Raw genomic sequence first — 19,632 nt, 5'->3', positions numbered from 1 at the left:
GGACAACAACTCCCATGATCCCTAGAAGAAGAGTTTGGATTTGATATTCCGCTTTATCACTACCCGAAGGAATCTCAAAGTGGCTAACATTCTCCTTTCTCTTCCTCCCCCACAACAAACACTCTGTGAGGTGAGTGGGGCTGAGAGACTTCAAAGAAGTGTGACTAGCCCAAGGTCACCCAGCAGCTGCATGTGGAGGAGTGGAGACGCGAACCTGGTTCCCCAGATTACGAGACTACCGCTCTTAACCACTACACCACACTAGCTATTGACCATGCTCGCGGGGCTGATGGGAGTTGTAGTTCAGCAACATCTGAAGATGCCAGAGGTTCTCCACACTTGCTATAGAACATGGGTAGGCAAACTAAGGCCCGGGGGCTGGATCTGGCCCAATCACCTTCTAAATCCAGGAATCAGCATGTTTTTACATGAGTAGAATGTGTCATTTTATTTAAAATGCATCTCTGGGTTATTTGTGGGGCGTGCCTGGTGTTTTTACATGAGTAGAACGTGTCCTTTTATTTAAAATGCATCTCTGGGTTATTTGTGGGGCATAGGAATTCATTCATTCCCGCCCCCCCAAAAAATATAGTCTGGTCCCCCACAAGGCCTGAGGGACAGTGGACTGGCCCCCTGCTGAAAAAGTTTGCTGACCCCTGCTATAGAACATATGCTTTGCATGCAGAAGAAAGTCCCTGGTTTGGTACCTCCAGGTTAAATGGTCACAAATCAGGTGATGGGGTAGGTCTCTGTCTGAGACTCTGAAGAGCTGCTGCTAATCAGAGTGATGATATTGGACAAGACGATGTTGATACCAAAACAAGGACAAGACCTGACGCTAATTAAAAACTATAGGCCCATATCACTGCTGAACAGTGATTACAAAATATTCGCTGACATTCTAGCCAACAGATTGAAAAAATTATTAAATGAAAGTATACACAAAGATCAAGCTGGCTTTCTGCCAGGTAGATACATACACAGCAGCATGAGGAATGTAATAGATTTACTAGAATACCTAGAAGAAAGATAAGACGAAAAGGCTGCTTTAATATCAATAGATGCGGAAAAGACATCTGACCAGGTGTCGTGGGAGTTCATGAAAAGGGTCATAAAGGAAATGAAACGGGGGGAAGATTATATTAAAGCTTTAGAGGCAATATATAGGAAACAAGCAGCCAAACTTATTCTTAATAATGAAATGACAGAAGAATTTTGTATAGAGAGGGGGACAAGACAAGGTTGCCCCTTGTCACCACCACTATTTATTATGGTACTGGAATTATTGATGAGTGTCATAAGAAATGATAATAAAATAAAAGCTATCTCATTAGGGAAAAAGGAATATAAGATCAAAGCATTTGCGGATGACCTGATTCTGACTGTTGAAAACCCCAAAGAAAGTATAATACAGATAATTGAAAGAATATTAGAATTTTGGAAAGTAGCCAGCTTTAAGTTAAACAAGAATAAAACTAACATGATAGTAAAAAATATGACCAAGCAAGAAAAGGAAGAACTACAGGAGACACTAGGATTAATGTGATGGGATGATGAGCTGCTTGTGCGTAAAATCCCTAGTCCCTCAGAGTTTGGCTATGTACGCAAACCTCTGTCTGCAACGGAGCTCTTAAGCATGGCTCCGTCAGTCGCTGGTAGAATCCGACAGTGGGCGTTTACGGAATTTCTTCCAGCATAAAAGCTCCTTAACGGAAACCCGCCTTCTGGACTCTCGGCGTGACAGTTTCTGGCGAGGAGTGGGTGTCCCTATAGGAGGTCCTGAAACCTCCCCACTGTTTTCGCTGGAAGTGTCTCTGAGCCATCCCGCCGACTCACTTTCCCTTGGAGCGCCTTCCCTCCCCCTGCTGGTTCCCTCCTCAGCTGATAAGTCTCTCTCAACCTCTGGGAGTCCCTTCACCTCCTGTTCTCCCGATGGCAGTTCCCTGACATCCACCTCCCCTCCAGGGCCCCCTTCACCCCCTCCCCTTCCCTCCTCTGTGGGCGGCGAAGGAGCAAAACCCCTGAAAGAACCTCCCTCATCTTCCGAAGTCTCGAACATTTCCCTCCACCGGTTTCTGTTTCTGGTTTCTCATCGGAGTCCATTCCTTCTTCCAACTCCGATTCCGCGAATCCTTCCAGTTCCTCCTCCTCGTCGGTGGTGCCAAAGTACTCCCTCCGAAACCTCGCTACTGACTGAGGTTTCCTGGGGAACCTTTGATGAAACGTTTCGATCAAAGCCTCGTCATTGACCTCCTCTGCCGTCACCCAGGTGTTTTCTGACTCCGGTTCCCCTTCCCACGCTACCAAATACTCCACCTGATTACCCTTCCACCTGGAGTCGATGATTTCCGCCACATGGTTGCTGCTTTCCCTCTCTTCTAAGACTGGTCCCCGTGTGGAAACCCCTTCACCTTCCCCCCTATACGGTGACAGTAATGACCTGTGGAATACTGGGTGCAGTTTTATGTGGTTCGGTAACCGGAGTCTGAAAGCCACTGGGTTGACCCGTTGAATGACCTCAAATGGTCCCAATCTTTTGGGTCTCAATTTCTTGCAACCCCCCTTGAACGGCAACCCTTGGGTTGACAGCCACACCTGATCCCCCACCCTTATGGTTTCACCTTCCCTCCTGTTCTTGTCTGCCTGCCTCTTATATTCTTCTTTGTTTTTTTTTAAAATAATTTTTTATTAGAGTTTTACAAGAGAAAAGAGTAAAGATTTACAGAATAAAAAAAGAAAAACCACAGATAAAAATAGACAATACAAAAAAGAAAGCGCACAAGACACACTAAAAACAGCTAATTAAGAAAAAAAAAACAAATTTAAAAAAAAAACAAATCCATTTTTCTCAAGATCCTCAGAGTCATATGCTTGTATCCTTGACCTCCTCACACCTCCCCCCTTTTGTGTTCCCATTTACATACTTAATTCAGCAAATTCTTACCCTTTTTTCAAATATCTTAACTTTGTGTCATAACATATTATACCCCAATATTTTCAACCATTTATCGATACATTTTTTACATAATCTTATTAGCTTTTGTCACTAGTTACCACTTATTACCAATCCAAGCATAATTTTAACATTCATTAATTTTACAGTATTTCCAAAGATAGTCTTTAAATTTCTTCCAGTCTTCTTCCACCAACTCTTCTCCCAGGTCTCGGATTCTGCCAGTCATTTCCGCCAATTCCATGTAGTCCATCAGCTTCATCTGCCACTCTTCCAGGGTGGGTAGCTCTTGTGTCTTCCAATACTTTGCGATGAGAATTCTTGCTGCTGTTGTTGCATACATAAAGAAAGTTCTGTCCTTCTTTGGCACCAATTGGCCGACCATGCCCAAGAGAAAGGCCTCTGGCTTCTTAAGGAATGTATATTTAAATACTTTTATCATTTCGTTATAAATCATCTCCCAGAAAGCCTTAATCTTTGGGCACGTCCACCAAAGGTGAAAGAATGTTCCTTCATTTTCTTTACACTTCCAACATTTATTATCGGGCAAATGATAGATTTTTGCAAGCTTGACTGGTGTCATGTACCACCTGTATATCATTTTCATAATATTCTCTCTTAGGGCATTACATGCCGTAAATTTCATACCTGTGGTCCACAACTGTTCCCAGTCAGCAAACATAATGTTATGACCAACATCTTGTGCCCATTTAATCATAGCAGATTTAACTGTTTCATCCTGCGTGTTCCATTTTAGCAGCAAGTTATACATTCTTGAAAGTATCTTAGTTTTGGGTTCTAACAATTCAGTTTCCAATTTTGATTTTTCCACCTGGAAACCTATTTTTTTATCCAAATTATAGGCCTCTCTTATTTGAAAATAATGCAGCCAATCTCGCACCTTGTCTTTTAATTTCTCAAAACTCTGCAATTTCAATTTATCTCCTTCTTGTTCCAATATTTCCCAATATTTCGGCCATTTGGCCTCCATATTGGACTTTTTCAGTGCCTTTGCTTCCATTGGTGACAGCCACCTTGGGGTTTTATTCTCCAGTAAGTCTTTATATCTTAACCAAACATTAAACAATGCTTTCCTGACAATATGGTTTTTGAATGCTTTATGAGCTTTAACCTTGTCGTACCACAAATATGCATGCCATCCAAAAACGTTATTGAAACCTTCTAAGTCCAAAATGTCTGTGTTCTCAAGAAGTAGCCATTCTTTCAGCCAACAAAATGCGGCCGATTCATAATAAAGTTTCAGGTCTGGCAGGGCAAATCCACCTCTTTCTTTAGCATCAGTTAGTATTTTAAATTTTATTCTGGGCTTCTTGCCCTGCCAGACAAATCTAGAAATGTCTCTCTGCCACTTCTTGAAACAGTCCATTTTGTCCAAAATTTGCAGAGATTGAAACAAAAATAACATCTTTGGCAATACATTCATCTTAATAGCCGCAATTCTACCCAACAAGGAAAGCTTCAAGTTTGACCATATCTCTAAATCTTTCTTCACTTCCAACCAACATTTCTCATAGTTATCTTTAAATAAATTTAAGTTCTTAGCAGTCATGTTAACCCCCAAATATTTAACTTTCTTTACTATTGTTAGGCCTGTCTCCTTCTGAAACCTTTCTTTCTCAATCGGTGTTAAGTTTTTCTCAAGAACTTTAGTTTTTGACTTGTTCAACTTAAAACCAGCCACCTGACCAAATTCTTGAATCAATTCCAAAACCCTTTTCGAACTAGATTCTGGCTCCTGTAATGTTAAAACTAGGTCATCTGCAAAAGCTTTCAATTTGTATTGCTTGGCTCCGACCTGAATACCTTTGATCAAACGGTCCCTTCTAATCATGTTCAATAGTACCTCCAGGACTGAAATAAAGAGCAATGGGGAGATTGGGCAGCCTTGTCGTGTACCTTTCTCTATCTTAAATCCCTCTGTCACCACATTGTTAACAATTAGTTTAGCCTTTTGTTCTGAGTAAATTGCACTTATACCATTCTCAAACCCTTGGCCCACCCCCATCCCCTGAAGATTTTTCTTCATAAAACACCAAGAAATATTGTCGAAGGCTTTCTCTGCATCTATAAAAATTAAAACTGCTTTAGTGTTTATGTTCACTTGTAGCTTCTCCAAAATGTTAATTATATTCCTCGTATTGTCCGACAAGTGTCTACCCGGGAGAAAGCCAGCTTGGTCCTTATGGATCTCTTCCAATAATACTTTTTTTGACCTATTAGCCAAAATATCAGCAAATATTTTGTAATCCACATTAAGCAGGGATATTGGGCGGTAGTTCTTAAGTTGCGTCTTTTCAGACTCAGTTTTCGGTATAAGTGTAATATAGGCTTCCTGCCACGACTCCGGCGCCTTTTTCCCCTCTAAGATCTCATTGCAGACCTCCTTTAGTGGCCGAATTAACCAATCTTTCAAAACTCTATAATATTTGGAGGTTAAACCATCTGGTCCTGGAGATTTACCCAATTGCATATTCTGAATGGCACCCTCCACTTCCTGTTCTGTAATTTTATCACTCAACATTGTCTTTTTTTCTTGAGAGATTTTTTGTAGTCCATTTTTCCTCAGGAATTGGTCTAGCTCAGCCTCTTTCTGTGGCCCTTGTGTATATAGTTGTTTAAAATATCTCTGGAAACAGTTTCTAATTTCCAATGGATTCTGTATGATCTTTCCATTTACCTCCAAATTTGTGATAGTATTTAGTTTCTGTCTTTTCTTCATCTGCCATGCTAGCAGTTTCCCACATTTGTTAGCCGATTCAAATGACTTTTGTCTCATCTGCTTAATTTTCCATTCCACTTCCTGATTTATCATTTTCATATATTGTACTTGATATAACTTGATTTCTCTCAGAATCTCTTGCGATTTTGGTTTTGCTCTTAGTTTCTTCTCTCCCTCTTTTATTTTCCCCAAAATTTTATCTTTTTTCTCATTTTGAGTTCTTTTCTTTATTGCATTCTGTTGGATCAGAAACCCTCTCATGACCGCTTTGCTTGCGTCCCAGATTGTTCTTTTATCAACCGTAGTATTCGAATTTATCTCAAAATAGTCTCTCAAAGTTTTTTGGGCCTTCTTGATAACCTCTTGATCTCTAAATAAGGTGTCATTCATCCTCCATCTGAAGGAACCAATTGGTGTTAATTTCATCTCCATCTTCACCGCATTATGGTCGGAGCAAGTTTTTGGACAAATTTCCACTTTTCGAGTCTTAGGTGCCAGTCCTCTAGTTATCCATATTTGGTCAATTCTTGTCCAGGTCATATTGGCTTCAGAGAAGAATGTTCCCTCTCTTCCAAGGGGGTTCTTAGTTCTCCAAATGTCAATCAAGTCCATATTGTCAGCCAATTCAAAAAAGGTTTTTGGTAGTCTGCCATCTTTAGTTACCACCTGTCTCTGCGACTTATCCATGTTTGTAGATACCACCCCATTCATATCTCCCATCATAATGATGTTATAGTCCAAATAGTCCAACAATGTCTCATTACATGGTGTAATTATTTTAGTTTCCTCCAGCTGCTCCCAGAAGCTCGTCAAGTTCTTGCGGTGGTATCTTTTTTTTCGATTTGTCAGGTCCCAAAGGTGGTGGTGCTGTATCTAGAACTCCTGGTCTCAGGACTTTTAGCACATCTGTCACTTCTTTTTGTAAGTCTTCCTCAAAGTCTCTCAAAATTTTTTCCTTGTCTTCCACTGATCTGATTCTGAACTTTTTCCCTTTAAAAGTAAAAGACAGTCCCTGGGGGAACTCCCATCTGAAAACAATGCAATTCCTTCTCAGCAAGGCCACCAAGTCTCCGTAGTTAGTTCTCAAATCCAAAAGATGTTTCGGTATATCTTTAAAAATCTCCACTCTGGAATCGTTGATCTCTAAAGTCTTCTGAAAGTGAGCACCCAATATTTTATCCCTCTCCTCTTTCGTGCGGAGGGTCACCAAACAGTCTCTCACCCTGTTTTTCCTCCCTCCTCTTCCAAGTCTGAAGGCGCTCACTATCTTAAAGTCTTTTTCCAGCTCCAAGTTCCAAAATTTCTCAAATTCCTGTGAAAGATAGTCGCTCAAATTGTCCTTTTCAAGTTCTGGCACCGCGCTGATCCTCAGGTTTGTCTGTTTCTCTTTCAATTCGATCATAGACAATAGAGCCTGATGATCCCCAATCTGTTTACGCATAGGTTTGATTTCTTCCTCCACAGCCACAACCTTTTCTTTTGCTTCCTCAGCTATTTTCCTGGTAGACGCAGATTCCTCCAGCAGTTTTTCTATAGCTTTTGTATTTGAGTTAATACTGGCTGTGTTCCCTTTAATTTCAGTTGATTGGTCTGAAACCTGTTTGCTTAGGCCTTCCAATTTCTCATAAATTTTATTCAATACAGATGTAAATTCCCCTTCTGAGGCCATTCCTTTTGTCTCAATTTGCCCTGAATCTTCCTCCTGAGTCACAGGGAGGCCAGGCACAGATGCTCTGCGTTGCTGGGAGACTGAAGTGGACTGTTGCACTCTGACCTTAGATCTTGTTGCTCTTTGTTCAGTCATTCCCCTTTATCTTCAGTCAAGGTCAGTTCCCACAGTCAAGCCTTACAGTGGAAAGTCCCCAGTGTTAGCAATGGAAAATTCCCCCAGCCAGATGCAAACTTCAGTAGTCCTCTAGGGGGACACAGTAACCGCCATAAAGTTCTGAATAACAAAGTAACAAAGTCTTTTCTAACTTTCCGTGTCCCCTCTTTAGTAGAAACATGCAATTCAATCTCAAGGAGACTCTCTAAATGTATCTCCTTGCAGAGTTAAATCTTAAATGTTACAGTATCCATAGATAGTGCGAGTCCAAATGTATCAATCCTCATAAGCCTGGCAGTCCGTTCCCAGGGATTCCGCAAAAAGTCTATTAGACTCCCAGAAGAAATAAAGTCACTTTCTTAGCTTCCCCCCTCTCCTCTAAGGGGGGGGGGTTCTTTCTTTTAATGCTTGGAGTTAAAGCTTTAAAGTCCACTTTAAAGTAATAGCGTTGGAACGTCTTTGCTTTGATCTGTTACAAAACGGAAAGGCGGACTTCCTGTTTACACCTTTCCGCTTCGGTGCCCAATTTTCGCTTTATTTTCCTCTTCAAATCCAAATCTTTTAAATTCCCCTACTCACGGATATTCTTTTTACAGCCAAATCTTCACAGGAAAAAGGTCAGCGCTCTCCGGCAACAGCTACGCGGCTTCGCTCCGCAGACGCAGCAATCGACTCGCAGCACCGCGCCGCTCCCGTTGCGCTCCGGAACCCCTTGCGGGGCTCCCTCGCTGAATCGGGGGGTGCAAAAGGTGCCTGCCGAGTCCCACGCTCGCAGGCTCTTTCTGCCTGCGATTTCTGGTCGGGTCTCCGCTTCGCCGTAGCGGACAGACCCACTTTCTGTGGAGCTTCTCCCTCCTACTCAGAAGGAGACCGCCATTGCCGTTGGCGCCGCCTCCGGAAGTTCTCTTATATTCTTCTTTGGCCCTTTCTAAGTTGAGTTGGAGTTGACGATGGATGGCTTCCATTTCTTCTACAAACTGTTCGGCGGCCGGGACGCTCCATCTCTCCCCTCCTCCCCCTGGAAATGCCCTGGGGTGGCACCCGTAATTAGCCAAAAAGGGGCTCATCCCGGTGGACACATTCTCCGCATTATTGTAGGCAAATTCCGCCAGCGCCAACTTCTCGACCCAATCGTTCTCTCTGTCATTGACATAACACCTCAGGTATTGTTGGAGGATACCGTTTGCTCTTTCCGCCTGCCCGTTGGTTTCAGGGTGTCGGGCAGTCGAAAAATTGACCTCTACGTGCAGTAAGCTCATGAGCTTCCTCCAGAACCGGGACGTAAATTGTTTGCCTCTGTCTGAGACCACCCTCAAGGGGGCGCCATGCAGCCTAAAAATATGTTCTACAAACAATTTCGCTGTCTCCTCCGCCGTGACTGCATGTGAGCAAGCTACAAAGTGGCCCATCTTAGTTAACAGGTCTACTACGACCAGGATGGCGGTTTTCCCCTTGGATTTTGGCAGGTCAGTCATAAAATCTATCGATACCGCCTCCCATGGTCGTTCTGGTGTGGGTAACGGTTCTAATAACCCCGCCGGCGCCCGCCTTTTTCCTTTGGCTCGCTGGCATTGGTCACACCCTCTTACATATTCCCGTACATCTTCCCTCACCTTGGGCCACCAAAATTCCCTGGTAACCAACCACATGGTCTTATGTTGCCCAAAATGCCCCGCTGTGGGGCTGTCGTGCAGCTGTCTGAGTACTCTCCCTCTCAAATCCCCTTCGGGTATATATAGTGCCCCTTTGTAATACAATGCCCCGTTTCTTTCTTCAAAACCTCCGGGGTTTTCTCCTTCTCTCCTTAGACACCTGAGCTTATTCTGGGCGTATTCATCATTCTCCGTTTCCTCTACCAGTTCCCTTTGCCCCACCAATGCCGCCCCACACACCCAGCGGTCCTCTGGGATGATATGTCTCTCCTCGGGTGCTCCCTCCCCCTCCAAATATTCAGGTTTGCGTGAGAGAGCGTCCGCCCTGACGTTTTCTGGACCTGGCACATAGCAAATTTCAAAATGAAACTTGGAGAACTCCTGGGCCCATCTCACTTGTCGTTGGTTGAGCACTCGTGCCATTCTCCAATACTCTAAATTCTTGTGATCTGTGCACACTTGCACCTTATGTTGCGCACCAATTAGTAAGTGTCTCCATCTCCGGAACGCTTCGTGAATGGCGAGTAGTTCTCGGTCATATACCGTGTAGTTCCTCTCGGATTTGTTTAGCTTACGCGAGAAGAAAGCACACGGTCTCCACTCCGACTTACTCTTCCCCGGCTGAAGAAGCACCGCCCCCACCGCCCGGTCTGATGCATCAGTTTCCACTCTCATCGGTTTTTGTAGATCCACATGTAGGAGCTGTTCTTCCGAAGCGAATGCCCTTTTCAATTCTTCAAATGCTTGCTCCGCCTCCGCCGTCCAAGCAAATTTCTTCTTGCTACTGAGACAGTCCGTAATGGGAGCCGTTAAGTGGGCAAAGTTCTTGATGAACTTACGATAAAAGTTCCCAAACCCTAAAAATCTTTGCACATCCTTTTTCGTTTTCGGTGTTTTCCATTCCAGCACCGCCTGGACCTTGCTTGGATCCATGGCTAGTCCCTTGTCTGACAAGCGGTACCCCAGGAATTCCACCTCCTTGGTGTGAAACTGACACTTCTCCAATTTCACCCACAGCTGGTTAGCTTGCAGTTGGCTCAACACTTCCCTGACGTCCTTTACATGCTGCTCCTCATTCTCTGAATATACTAACACGTCATCTAGGAACGCCACGCAATTCTTGTAGAGCAGAGGTCCCAGGACGTGGTTCATGAACGATTGAAAACATGCTGAGCCTGCTTGTAATCCAAAGGGCATAACGAGATATTCGAAAGCCCCCAAATGGGTGAACATGGTAGTCTTCCATTCATCCCCCTTCCTTATCCGTATCAGGTTGTATGCTCCCCTCAGGTCCAGTTTAGTAAAAATCTTTCCCTTCCTCACCCTGGTCAAAATGTCATCAATCCTGGGCATAGGGAAAGCCACTGGTTCCGACACAGCATTTAGGGCCCGGTAGTCCACGACCAATCTCGGTTTATCCGTGTTTTTTTTGTCCACAAAAAACACTGGGCTGCCCCCCACCGCTCTGGACTCTCTGATGAAACCTCGCTTCAGGTTTTTATCAATAAACTCCCTTAACTCCTGCATCTCCCTGTCTGACATGGCGTACAGCTTGCCTACTGGGAGCTGGGCCCCAGGGACTAGATTGATTTGGCAGTCAAAGGCTCTATGCGGTGGTAGTTTGTCTGCTTCCCTTTCGCTGAAGACATTGCTTAGGTCAGCGTATTGTTTGGGCACCTTCCCTTTGTCCGTTACTTCCATCCCTGCTAGGAAGGCCTTTGCCCCTTCTGGAGCCTTCCCCTCTTTGCAGTGTTCCAGGCAAGGTGCTGACCCAAAGGAGACCACTCTCTGATGCCAGCCCACTAGCGGATCATGCAACGCTAGCCAGCTCATCCCCAAAATAATGGGAGCCCCTCCCAAGGTGGCCACATTGAACGCTATTCTTTCGGTGTGCCTGGCCACCCTCATTACCATTGGGACGGTCTGTAGGCTGACTTCTCCTCCCAACAGCTCCCTCCCATCGATCGTGGTCACCTGCAAGGGGTTACTTAAAGGGATGGTCTGTATCTGGTGTTCAGCTGCAAACTCCTTACTCATAAAATTACAGGAGCTGCCTGAGTCCAAAAGCGCCTTTATCTTTAGTGGGTGTCCGTTTGGCAGTTCTAGCAACACCTCTATCACTAGAGCTGGTCTTGGAGGTTCCGGCGTGGGCACTTTTACTGCTCCTTGGCCTGGCTGCTGTGCCCTGAAGGTGGCAGCCAGGTGTTGGCTTTTACTTGCTCCTGGACTTCCTCCTCCTTCCCCCCAACAGCTCCCGCCATCCCTTGCCATTCCTTTCTTTGTGTACAAACTCTGGCAAAGTGACCTGGCTGCTGGCAGAGATAACATTTCTTGGCGCTCTTCCCCTCCTTCTTCCGCCCTTCACTGGGATTTGAAATTGCGCGCGCGCGCTGTTCCAATTTCCATCGGCTCTCCTGGTGGGAAGGTTGGCTCCGGAATCTCTGGAATGCGGAAATCCCTCCAACGCTCCCCTTTCCCTTCCCGCTTCTCCAAGGCTCTCACCTCCTGGCGCGCTCCAATGGTGAGCGCTGATTTGGTCAGCTGGTCCATAGACTCCGCCCTGGGTGCCCGGGAAAGTTCGTCTTTCACCGCCGAAGAAAGCCCCTCTTCGAAAAGCATTTGAATGGGTTCCGCCGATAGATCCCACCCCAATTTATGGATCAGCATGGTAAACTCAGTCCAGTACTCACGGACAGATCGGCTCCCCTGTTTGCAAGCCATCAACTGTCTGCGCACCACTCCCTGCTCAATGTCGCTAGAAAACATCAGGTCCATGGCGCGAAAAAACTTCCTCGTGTCCTTCAGGACGGCATTATTCCCTGCCATCAGGGGTCTAACCCAGTCTCTTGCCCCCCCTTCGAGATGGCCCACCACAAACGCCACTCGCGATTCCTTGTCGGGAAAGTCGTCAAACTGCAGATTGAGAGCATACTGCATCTCTGTCCTGAAGGCTTGATAGTTCCTGGGATCCCCCCCAAACTTCTGCACCAATCCTGGCATCTTTCTTGCCAGTGGGGTCCCTTTTGCCTTTTCTGCATCCTGCACCCTCCTCTCCTCGAGCCTCGCCGTTTGCAGCGCTAGCTGGACCTCCAACACCCGGTACCTTTCCTCCAGGCTTGGACCCGCTCCAGCTCCTCCTGCTTCTCCGGTTCTGGCTGGGTTGCTCATGATGCCCCTCTGCACAAGCTGCTTTCAGGGACTGTCGGATTGCTGTGATGGGATGATGAGCTGCTTGTGCGTAAAATCCCTAGTCCCTCAGAGTTTGGCTATGTACACAAACCTCTGTCTGCAACGGAGCTCTTAAGCATGGCTCCGTCAGTCGCTGGTAGAATCCGACAGTGGGCGTTTACGGAATTTCTTCCAGCATAAAAGCTCCTTAACGGAAACCCGCCTTCTGGACTCTCGGCGTGACAGTTTCCGGCGAGGAGTGGGTGTCCCTATAGGAGGTCCTGAAACCTCCCCACTGTTTTCGCTGGAAGTGTCTCTGAGCCATCCCGCCGACTCACTTTCCCTTGGAGCTCCTTCCCTCCCCCTGCTGGTTCCCTCCTCAGCTGATAAGTCTCTCTCAACCTCTGGGAGTCCCTTCACCTCCTGTTCACCCGATGGCAGTTCCCTGACAATTAACAATAGTAAATAAGACCAAGTATTTAGGAATCTGGCTGACCAATAATAATAGTAATCTATTCAAAGATAATTACATAAAAACCTGGAAAGGAATCAAAAGAGATTTAGAAATCTGGAATAAGTTAAGATTATCGCTTGTTGACAGAATATCGGTGGTTAAAATGAATGTATTGCCGAAAATGATGTATCTATTCCAAATGATACCGATAATTGCAGGAATGGGTAGTCTTAGATTATGGCAAAAAGAGATATCCAAATTCATATGGCAGTTTAAAAAAACCAAGAATTAAACACAAGCTTCTAATAGATAAAAAACATAGAGGTGGACTGGCGCTACCTGACCTAAATTTATATTATGACGCTGTCTGTTTAAATTGGCTAAAAGAGTGGATTGTATTAAAAAATAGTGATTTGTTAGATCTAGAAGGATTTAACAATCGTTATGGTTGGCATGCGTATTTAGCTTATGAAAAAGGGAAAGTACACAGGGGATTTATGAACCATGTCATTAGGAAATCATTATATAAAACATGGACAAAATATAAGGATCTACTAGAACTGAAAACACCATGGTGGGCATCACCTCTAGAAGCAATTACAATAAAAAAGAAAAATATGGAAGTAGAATGAGCAACATATAAAGATCTGATTAAGGAAAAAGATAATAAATTGGTAATTAAAGATTATGAGGAAATTAAACAACACCTTACGGGTTGGATCCAATACCATCAATTGCATGAAGTGTTCAGGACAGATAAGAAAAACAGTTTCTCAAACGAACCTTCATTATTAGAAAAAGTGTTATTACAAAACTAAGGTAATATCAAAAATGTATGATACATTATTGGAGTGGGAGGTCAAAGACTAACAGGTCAAGGAGGTAATGATCAAGTGGGCTTTAGATATTGGGAAAACCATTAACTTAACAGCATGGGAAGAATTATGGAGAAAGAACTAGAAATTTACAGCCTGTGATGTATTGAGGGAAAATCTAATCAAGATGTTTTATAGATGGTACTTAACACTTACCAAAATAGCTAAAATGTACAGTGGTACCTCGGGTTACATACGCTTCAGGTTACAGACTCCGCTAACCCAGAAATAGTACCTCGGGTTAAGAACTTTGCTTCAGGATGAGAACAGAAATCGTGCGCAGCGCTCCCTCTAGCTGTTCTAGCTTCGCGTGAAGCCTCCGCAGGGCATGGGGAGCGTTCATCCCGCTGCCCTGCGGAGGCTTTGAGCGGCTATCCGCAGCTTTTGCGGGAGGTGGGGAAAGGGACAGAGCTGGCAGCTCTGTCCCTTCCCCCACCTCCCGCAAAAGCCAGGGATAGTCGTGCTCCCCTTAAAGAGCGCTCGGCTCTTGTGGGAGAAGTGACAGAGCCACACGCTCTGTCACTTCCCCCACCTCCCACAAAAGCCAGGGATAGCCGCGCTCCCTTTAAAGAGCCACGCGGAGTGTGTGTGCGGCTCTTGGGGAAAAGCCTGCAAGCGCCGCACACACGCTCCATGCGGCTCATGAAAGGGAGTGCTGAGCAGAGCCTGGGATGCATACAGTCTCTGCTCAGCGCTCCCTTTAAAGAATAATTTTTTTTCTTGCGTTCCCCCTCTAAAAACTAGGTGCGTCTTATGGAGCGAAAAATACGGTAAATAAGGAGGCCAGATACAGTACAGGATAAAGGAAGTCTTTCATTTTGTTGTTTGTATTGTTTTATGTTATGTTTATTGTATTTCTGGGGTGGGGTGGGGGGTTTATGTTACGTTGTAAATAAAATTTCCAATAAAAAGGTTTTTAGAAAAAGACAATGCACCCAGATCTGGCCTATCATCCAGTGTTACCATGTGTTGTGCATTGCAGGTGCTAGAGAAAAAGTTCTCCTCTCAGAACTGTTGCAATCAGCTTCCAGCTCACCAGCTCTGGGTTCCATTCAAAAGCAGCTGAAGAAAGCCCAGCACAAAAAAACCATCCAGCTCCCACTGAGCGAGGAGGAGAATGAGCGGGTGATTTCAGTGAGCTGTTTTGGGGGCAGCTGTGCTTGGGGTGGTGGCAGGGAGGAAGATGTTGGCATTGGAGGTAGAAATGTGAAGGAAAGGACACTGGAGGGAGAAACCAAAAGGAGAGGAACAGAGGAAAAGTGTGTGTGTGTGTGTGTGTGTGTGTTGGCACAAGTAGGATAGACTGGCAAATGTACCTTTTCCTGTGGTACAGGTGATTCTCAACTTACACGGTTACGTTCCGCGGTCACAGCATAAAGCCAAAATCACATATAGTCACAGCACGTTGGGTACAGTGATGAGTGGGATTGCCATTTTTCCCCAGATGCACCCTGCCTCTTTCAAATTTTTACAAAATTTGTTCGCCAAGCACGTGAAGCTGAGTGCACGCAGGTTCAATGTGTGTATGTTGCGAGTTACCTGTACATCTCTTAATTTTTGTTGTCAAATTCATTTTCTCAACGTTTGCTCCTAGGCTTATCCTTTTTTAAAAATAAATAAAGGGTCCTATAAATTAATGAGGAATAGGTCCATCAGGGGTTATCGGCTGTAACAGAACAATTCAGAGGCAGTATGCTAGGCGGAGCATAAACAGGAAAAAGCCATCACCATTGTCCTATGCTGTTGAACGTGGAATGTAGAACTAAATGTTTTTGTCTTGTGTGATAAAGCAAGGTATTTTTTTCTGCCTTGTGAAGAGGAGGGGTTCATGGACATGAATTTAACTTGGGTGTGCTGTGTTAATGGTTTCAAATCAAATAGATGGAGCAGAATTGATACCTGGCTACATTGCCAGCTGTCTCTAAAGTATTGAGATTCCAGCAATGGGATTGCATCATATCCTGGGTGAAGTAATGCCTTCCTAAAGATTTTATACTGAGGCTTATGGGCATCTTTATAGTGGGTGCTCTAAAATATGCCTCTGGGAAAGCTCGCTGTAGCTGGTCCACCATATATATATTTATACATATCCATACATGCATATATATGTATTTGTCTCTCTCTCTCTCTCTCTCTCTCTCTATATATATGTATTTCTCTCTCTCTCTCTCTCTCTCTCTCTGTGTGTGTGTGTGTGTGTGTGTATATGTTTCAGACTAGTCAGAGCCAACAGAGGGTCACACTTTTATAGTATGTTCTGCCAGAAGTGGGTTCTGGCTTGACAACTCCCACGTCTCCTTAAAGAAATACCTGTGTGTCACTGGGATCTTCCTGCTGAAGGTTGTGCTTGTCTTATCTGTCTTCCTGCAGGTGGTGAGGGAAGCTGCCTACACTCAGACATCTCAAGCCCTGTCTAAGTGGCATCCAGTGGTGCAGCAAAACAGACGTGCTGAGCAGCTAGTCTTCCCATTGCAACAAGAGAGTGTGAATGTCACAGCCATTGAAGAAGTGATAAATGGATGGCAGGTGGGTGTTGGTTGACCTCAGCAAGAAGTGAGAATTAGGCTTGAGCTGAACCCAGCTGTTGCACAGCGCTCTTGCCTCATGTTCAAGCCAAGCTATGCCCCTAAGAGTGTAGGAAGCTGCTCTTCTACTGTGTCCCATCTAACTTAATATTTTCTGCATTGACTGCCAGCAGCTCTCCAGGGTTTCAGGCACAGTTCTCCCCCAGCCCTACCTGGAGGTGTGTGGGTGTGCCAATCATCTATTGTGGCTTTTGTAGCTTGTGGTCTGGTAGACGGAATTCTGACTTGGCTATTCAACTTCTTAGCTCTGATCTCCTATTTGAGCAGAACTTACCAAGTGGCTGCATATAAGTGACCCTCTCTATCTCAGTTCCTCATCTGAAAAAAAAGAAAAAAAGAGAGACACTTACCTGTTTTATTGTGCAGATTAATACCATATAAGTTGTTAGGCAATCCAATGTTACTATGCAGTTACAGACCCATTCAAAAACAAAGAAAACCCCAAAACCATATAACTTCTAGCATAAAATTTAATATGGTTCATACGTGTATATGAAACAGGGAAAAGAAAAACAGCCCAAACAACACTTAACTGTCAGAATATTTTCATGAAGGTTTTGTTGTGGGAAATGAATATCTATGAACTGTTTCTGTTATTGTTTTATTCATATTAGCCAATAAGCAAGCTAAATAACACTCAAAAGACCTTCCTGGATATTTTAGTCAGACAGGAATAAATCTGCTTTGCTCATCTCTTTAAAAAATACAAAAATAATACCTATTAGGATTTTTATCGCTCCATCCCCACGGAGGGCAGAATTGTTCATTGTAAGAAAACCCCAATAGGCAGTTAAAGCAATTAAATTTGGACCTAGAGAAGATGAGCCAATATTTGGGAACAGTCACATTATCCATATATTTGGAACAACCCTTGAAGCAGTCAGTGGACAAATCAAGATAAATTGGGGAGCAGGTTTTATAAGCAGCAGTCATTGAGAAATTTGCATCAATATCTTTAACCTGAAGTTTAAGAATACTGTATTTTTTGCTCTATAAGACTCACTTTTTCCCTCCTAAAAAGTAAGGGGAAATGTGTGTGCGTCTTATGGAGCGAATGCAGGCTGTGCAGCTATTCCAGAAGCCAGAACAGCAAGAGGGATTGCTGCTTTCATTGCGCAGCAATCCCTCTTGCTGTTCTGGCTTCTGAGATTCTGAATATTTTTTTTCTTGTTTTCCTCCTCCAAAAACTAGGTGCGTCTTGTGGTCTGGTGCGTCTTATAGAGCGAAAAATACGGTACATTTTGCCCAGTAGTGGTACTGAGTAGGAAAAAAATCAACAAAAGTCTGATAACTGTAATTTATTGATACAGGCTTTGGAATTTTCTTCTTCTTTTTTGTTGTTGCTAGAAATAATATATGGCAATTATGTGGTAACGCTATCTTATATGGGTTATCCAGTTCCAGCTGATCTTTATCCATACCTCTGAGTTACTTTTAAAAGACAGCTGAAGAAAAATCTAGAGAATTTAGCCACAGGTGCATTCTTCTGGAAGAAAAGTACCCTTCTGAAAGTTTTATAAGTGTTTACATTTTACTTAAGATGATGTGGCACTTTGAAAACTGGAAAGTGCAACAGAAAAGGAAAAGGTAGCAACCAACCACTTCCCTCTGTTTCTGTGCCCATTCACACTCTGTTGCTTTAACTGCTCTTCCTGCCTCTATCATGCTATTTGGTCTCCATGAGCCTGTTCTTTTATACACCTTTGCCATTTCAGCCAAGGCAGCCCTCCCTCTCAACATGTTTGGAGAGCACTCATTCTTAAAACTTCCTGTCTGTATTGGAACTAAAACCTATCCTTACTAAAGACTCTGAAAGGTGTGGAATTCTCCCTCTCTTGAAAGGAGGGTCCTGTAGAAATTATTCATGAATTGTTCTTCAGTAGGGGTGCAGTATAAGTGTAACAAATGAATAATAATACATTTTATCTATCTATCTAGCTATCTGCCTGCTATGGTTTTTGCTCAGCCAATAACTAACATTCTCTTGGTACGATAAAAGCAGTGAAACAATAAAATAGGAAATAAGTTCTAAAAAGTAGTATTACAATAGTATGCATAGGGACAGAGAAAAGCTAAAACCATAACAACAGCATCTAATCACAAACTAAAACATTTCAGGGGTAAAATAAACAGAGTTTGAATGCCTGGGGGGGTGTTCCTCCCTTTTAAAGGCTTTGCCTGGTTCTAAAACAACATTAGAGTTCAAGCAATCCTCTCTTGTGGAGGGTCTCATGCAAATCGGGGCCACTGCAGAGAAGGCCCTTTTACCTGGTGGTCTTCTCACCATAACTTTGCTGGCATAGGTTTTGCAGAAAAGGCCCTCCAATGATAATCTCAGGGCACTTGTGGGTACACAGTGAGATGAAGCAGTCCTTCAGATACTGCAGCCCTAACCCATGAAGGGCTTGAAATGTCAAAACCAGTCGAGCCTTGGAACTAACTTGGAGCCAGTGAATATGGGAAAGCACCTGTGTAACATGCTCATAACTTCGTTAGTTCCTATGTTGCCTCAAGTTTCCAGATAGTCTCCAGAGGCAGCAATGACAAGCATAGTCTGCGAAGGAGAGGTAGCATCCCTTCACCTACAATCAGACTGGCAAATAAAGTGTTGTGAGGTCGGGGGGTGGGGTCCCCTGTTTTGTTAGTGACCTTTTGCAACCTTGTTGGACTAGTCTTTAGAGTAAGCTGAAACTTACCTCTCTATGTCCATCCTTCCCTCTTCTCACCCGCTCTAAGGCACAAACGCCCCTGGAGCAAGAAATCTTTAATATTCTACACAAAGGAAAGCAGCCAGTGAAGGACCCACTCCTGACGCCACAGGAGAAGTCCTCACTGCAGGCCATGAGTCTGGAGGAGGTGAGTCTAGATCTAGCTGTTTGTTTCCCATTCTCCATCTCTCCCTCCCTCCTGGATCCCACACTGCCTTGCTCTATAAGCTTTTACAGTCAGCCCTTCTCTCCGTTTTTGCGCATTTCAGGCACAGTTGCGACGTATGCAGCACCAGAGGGCTCGAGTCCTGCAGTCCTACTACAAGGCTAAGGCACAACGTCAGCGGAAGATCAAGAGCAAAAGGTAAGCAATTGTTGTAGAGCAGCAGCTAGGAACCTACAGTCCCATTAGTTCTGATAGCCGACCACAAAACTTTCCCCCAACCCCCCACAAGCACAGTTACCTGCTCCATACTTGATATTAAATTTTACATTGGGTAAAGACATGGCTGTGGAAGAACAATTGGGAAGCTGCATAGTATGCTCCCAGTTGTTCCTGTTCCAATAAAGGCTTGCTGTTAGTGCTGATCAGATGATTGGTCACGACAGCAAGGCTTGCAGGGATTGGTTGCACTACAGAGTTCTTGAAGAACTCCTTAGTTCAACTGATCC

The 19,632-nt window shown here is 44.2% G+C and overlaps 1 protein-coding gene across 1 annotated transcript in view; it reads left to right on the top strand.

The window, feature by feature from the left end:
* The window catches only part of LOC310753829 (U3 small nucleolar RNA-associated protein 14 homolog A-like), a 52,093-nt gene that overhangs the window by 9,028 nt on the left and 23,433 nt on the right, over positions 1-19,632 (top strand). Inside the window, exons 4-7 of the mRNA XM_083595180.1 lie at positions 14,650-14,792; positions 16,038-16,193; positions 18,989-19,108; positions 19,230-19,324. Of these exons, the coding sequence (XP_083451306.1) occupies positions 14,650-14,792; positions 16,038-16,193; positions 18,989-19,108; positions 19,230-19,324 (514 nt within the window). The remainder of the gene's footprint in view (positions 1-14,649; positions 14,793-16,037; positions 16,194-18,988; positions 19,109-19,229; positions 19,325-19,632) is intronic.

This window comes from Podarcis filfolensis (assembly GCF_964270895.1).
Source record: "Podarcis filfolensis genome assembly, chromosome: W".
NCBI lineage: Eukaryota > Metazoa > Chordata > Lepidosauria > Squamata > Lacertidae > Podarcis > Podarcis filfolensis.
This window is presented reverse-complemented; position numbering and strand designations above follow the sequence as displayed.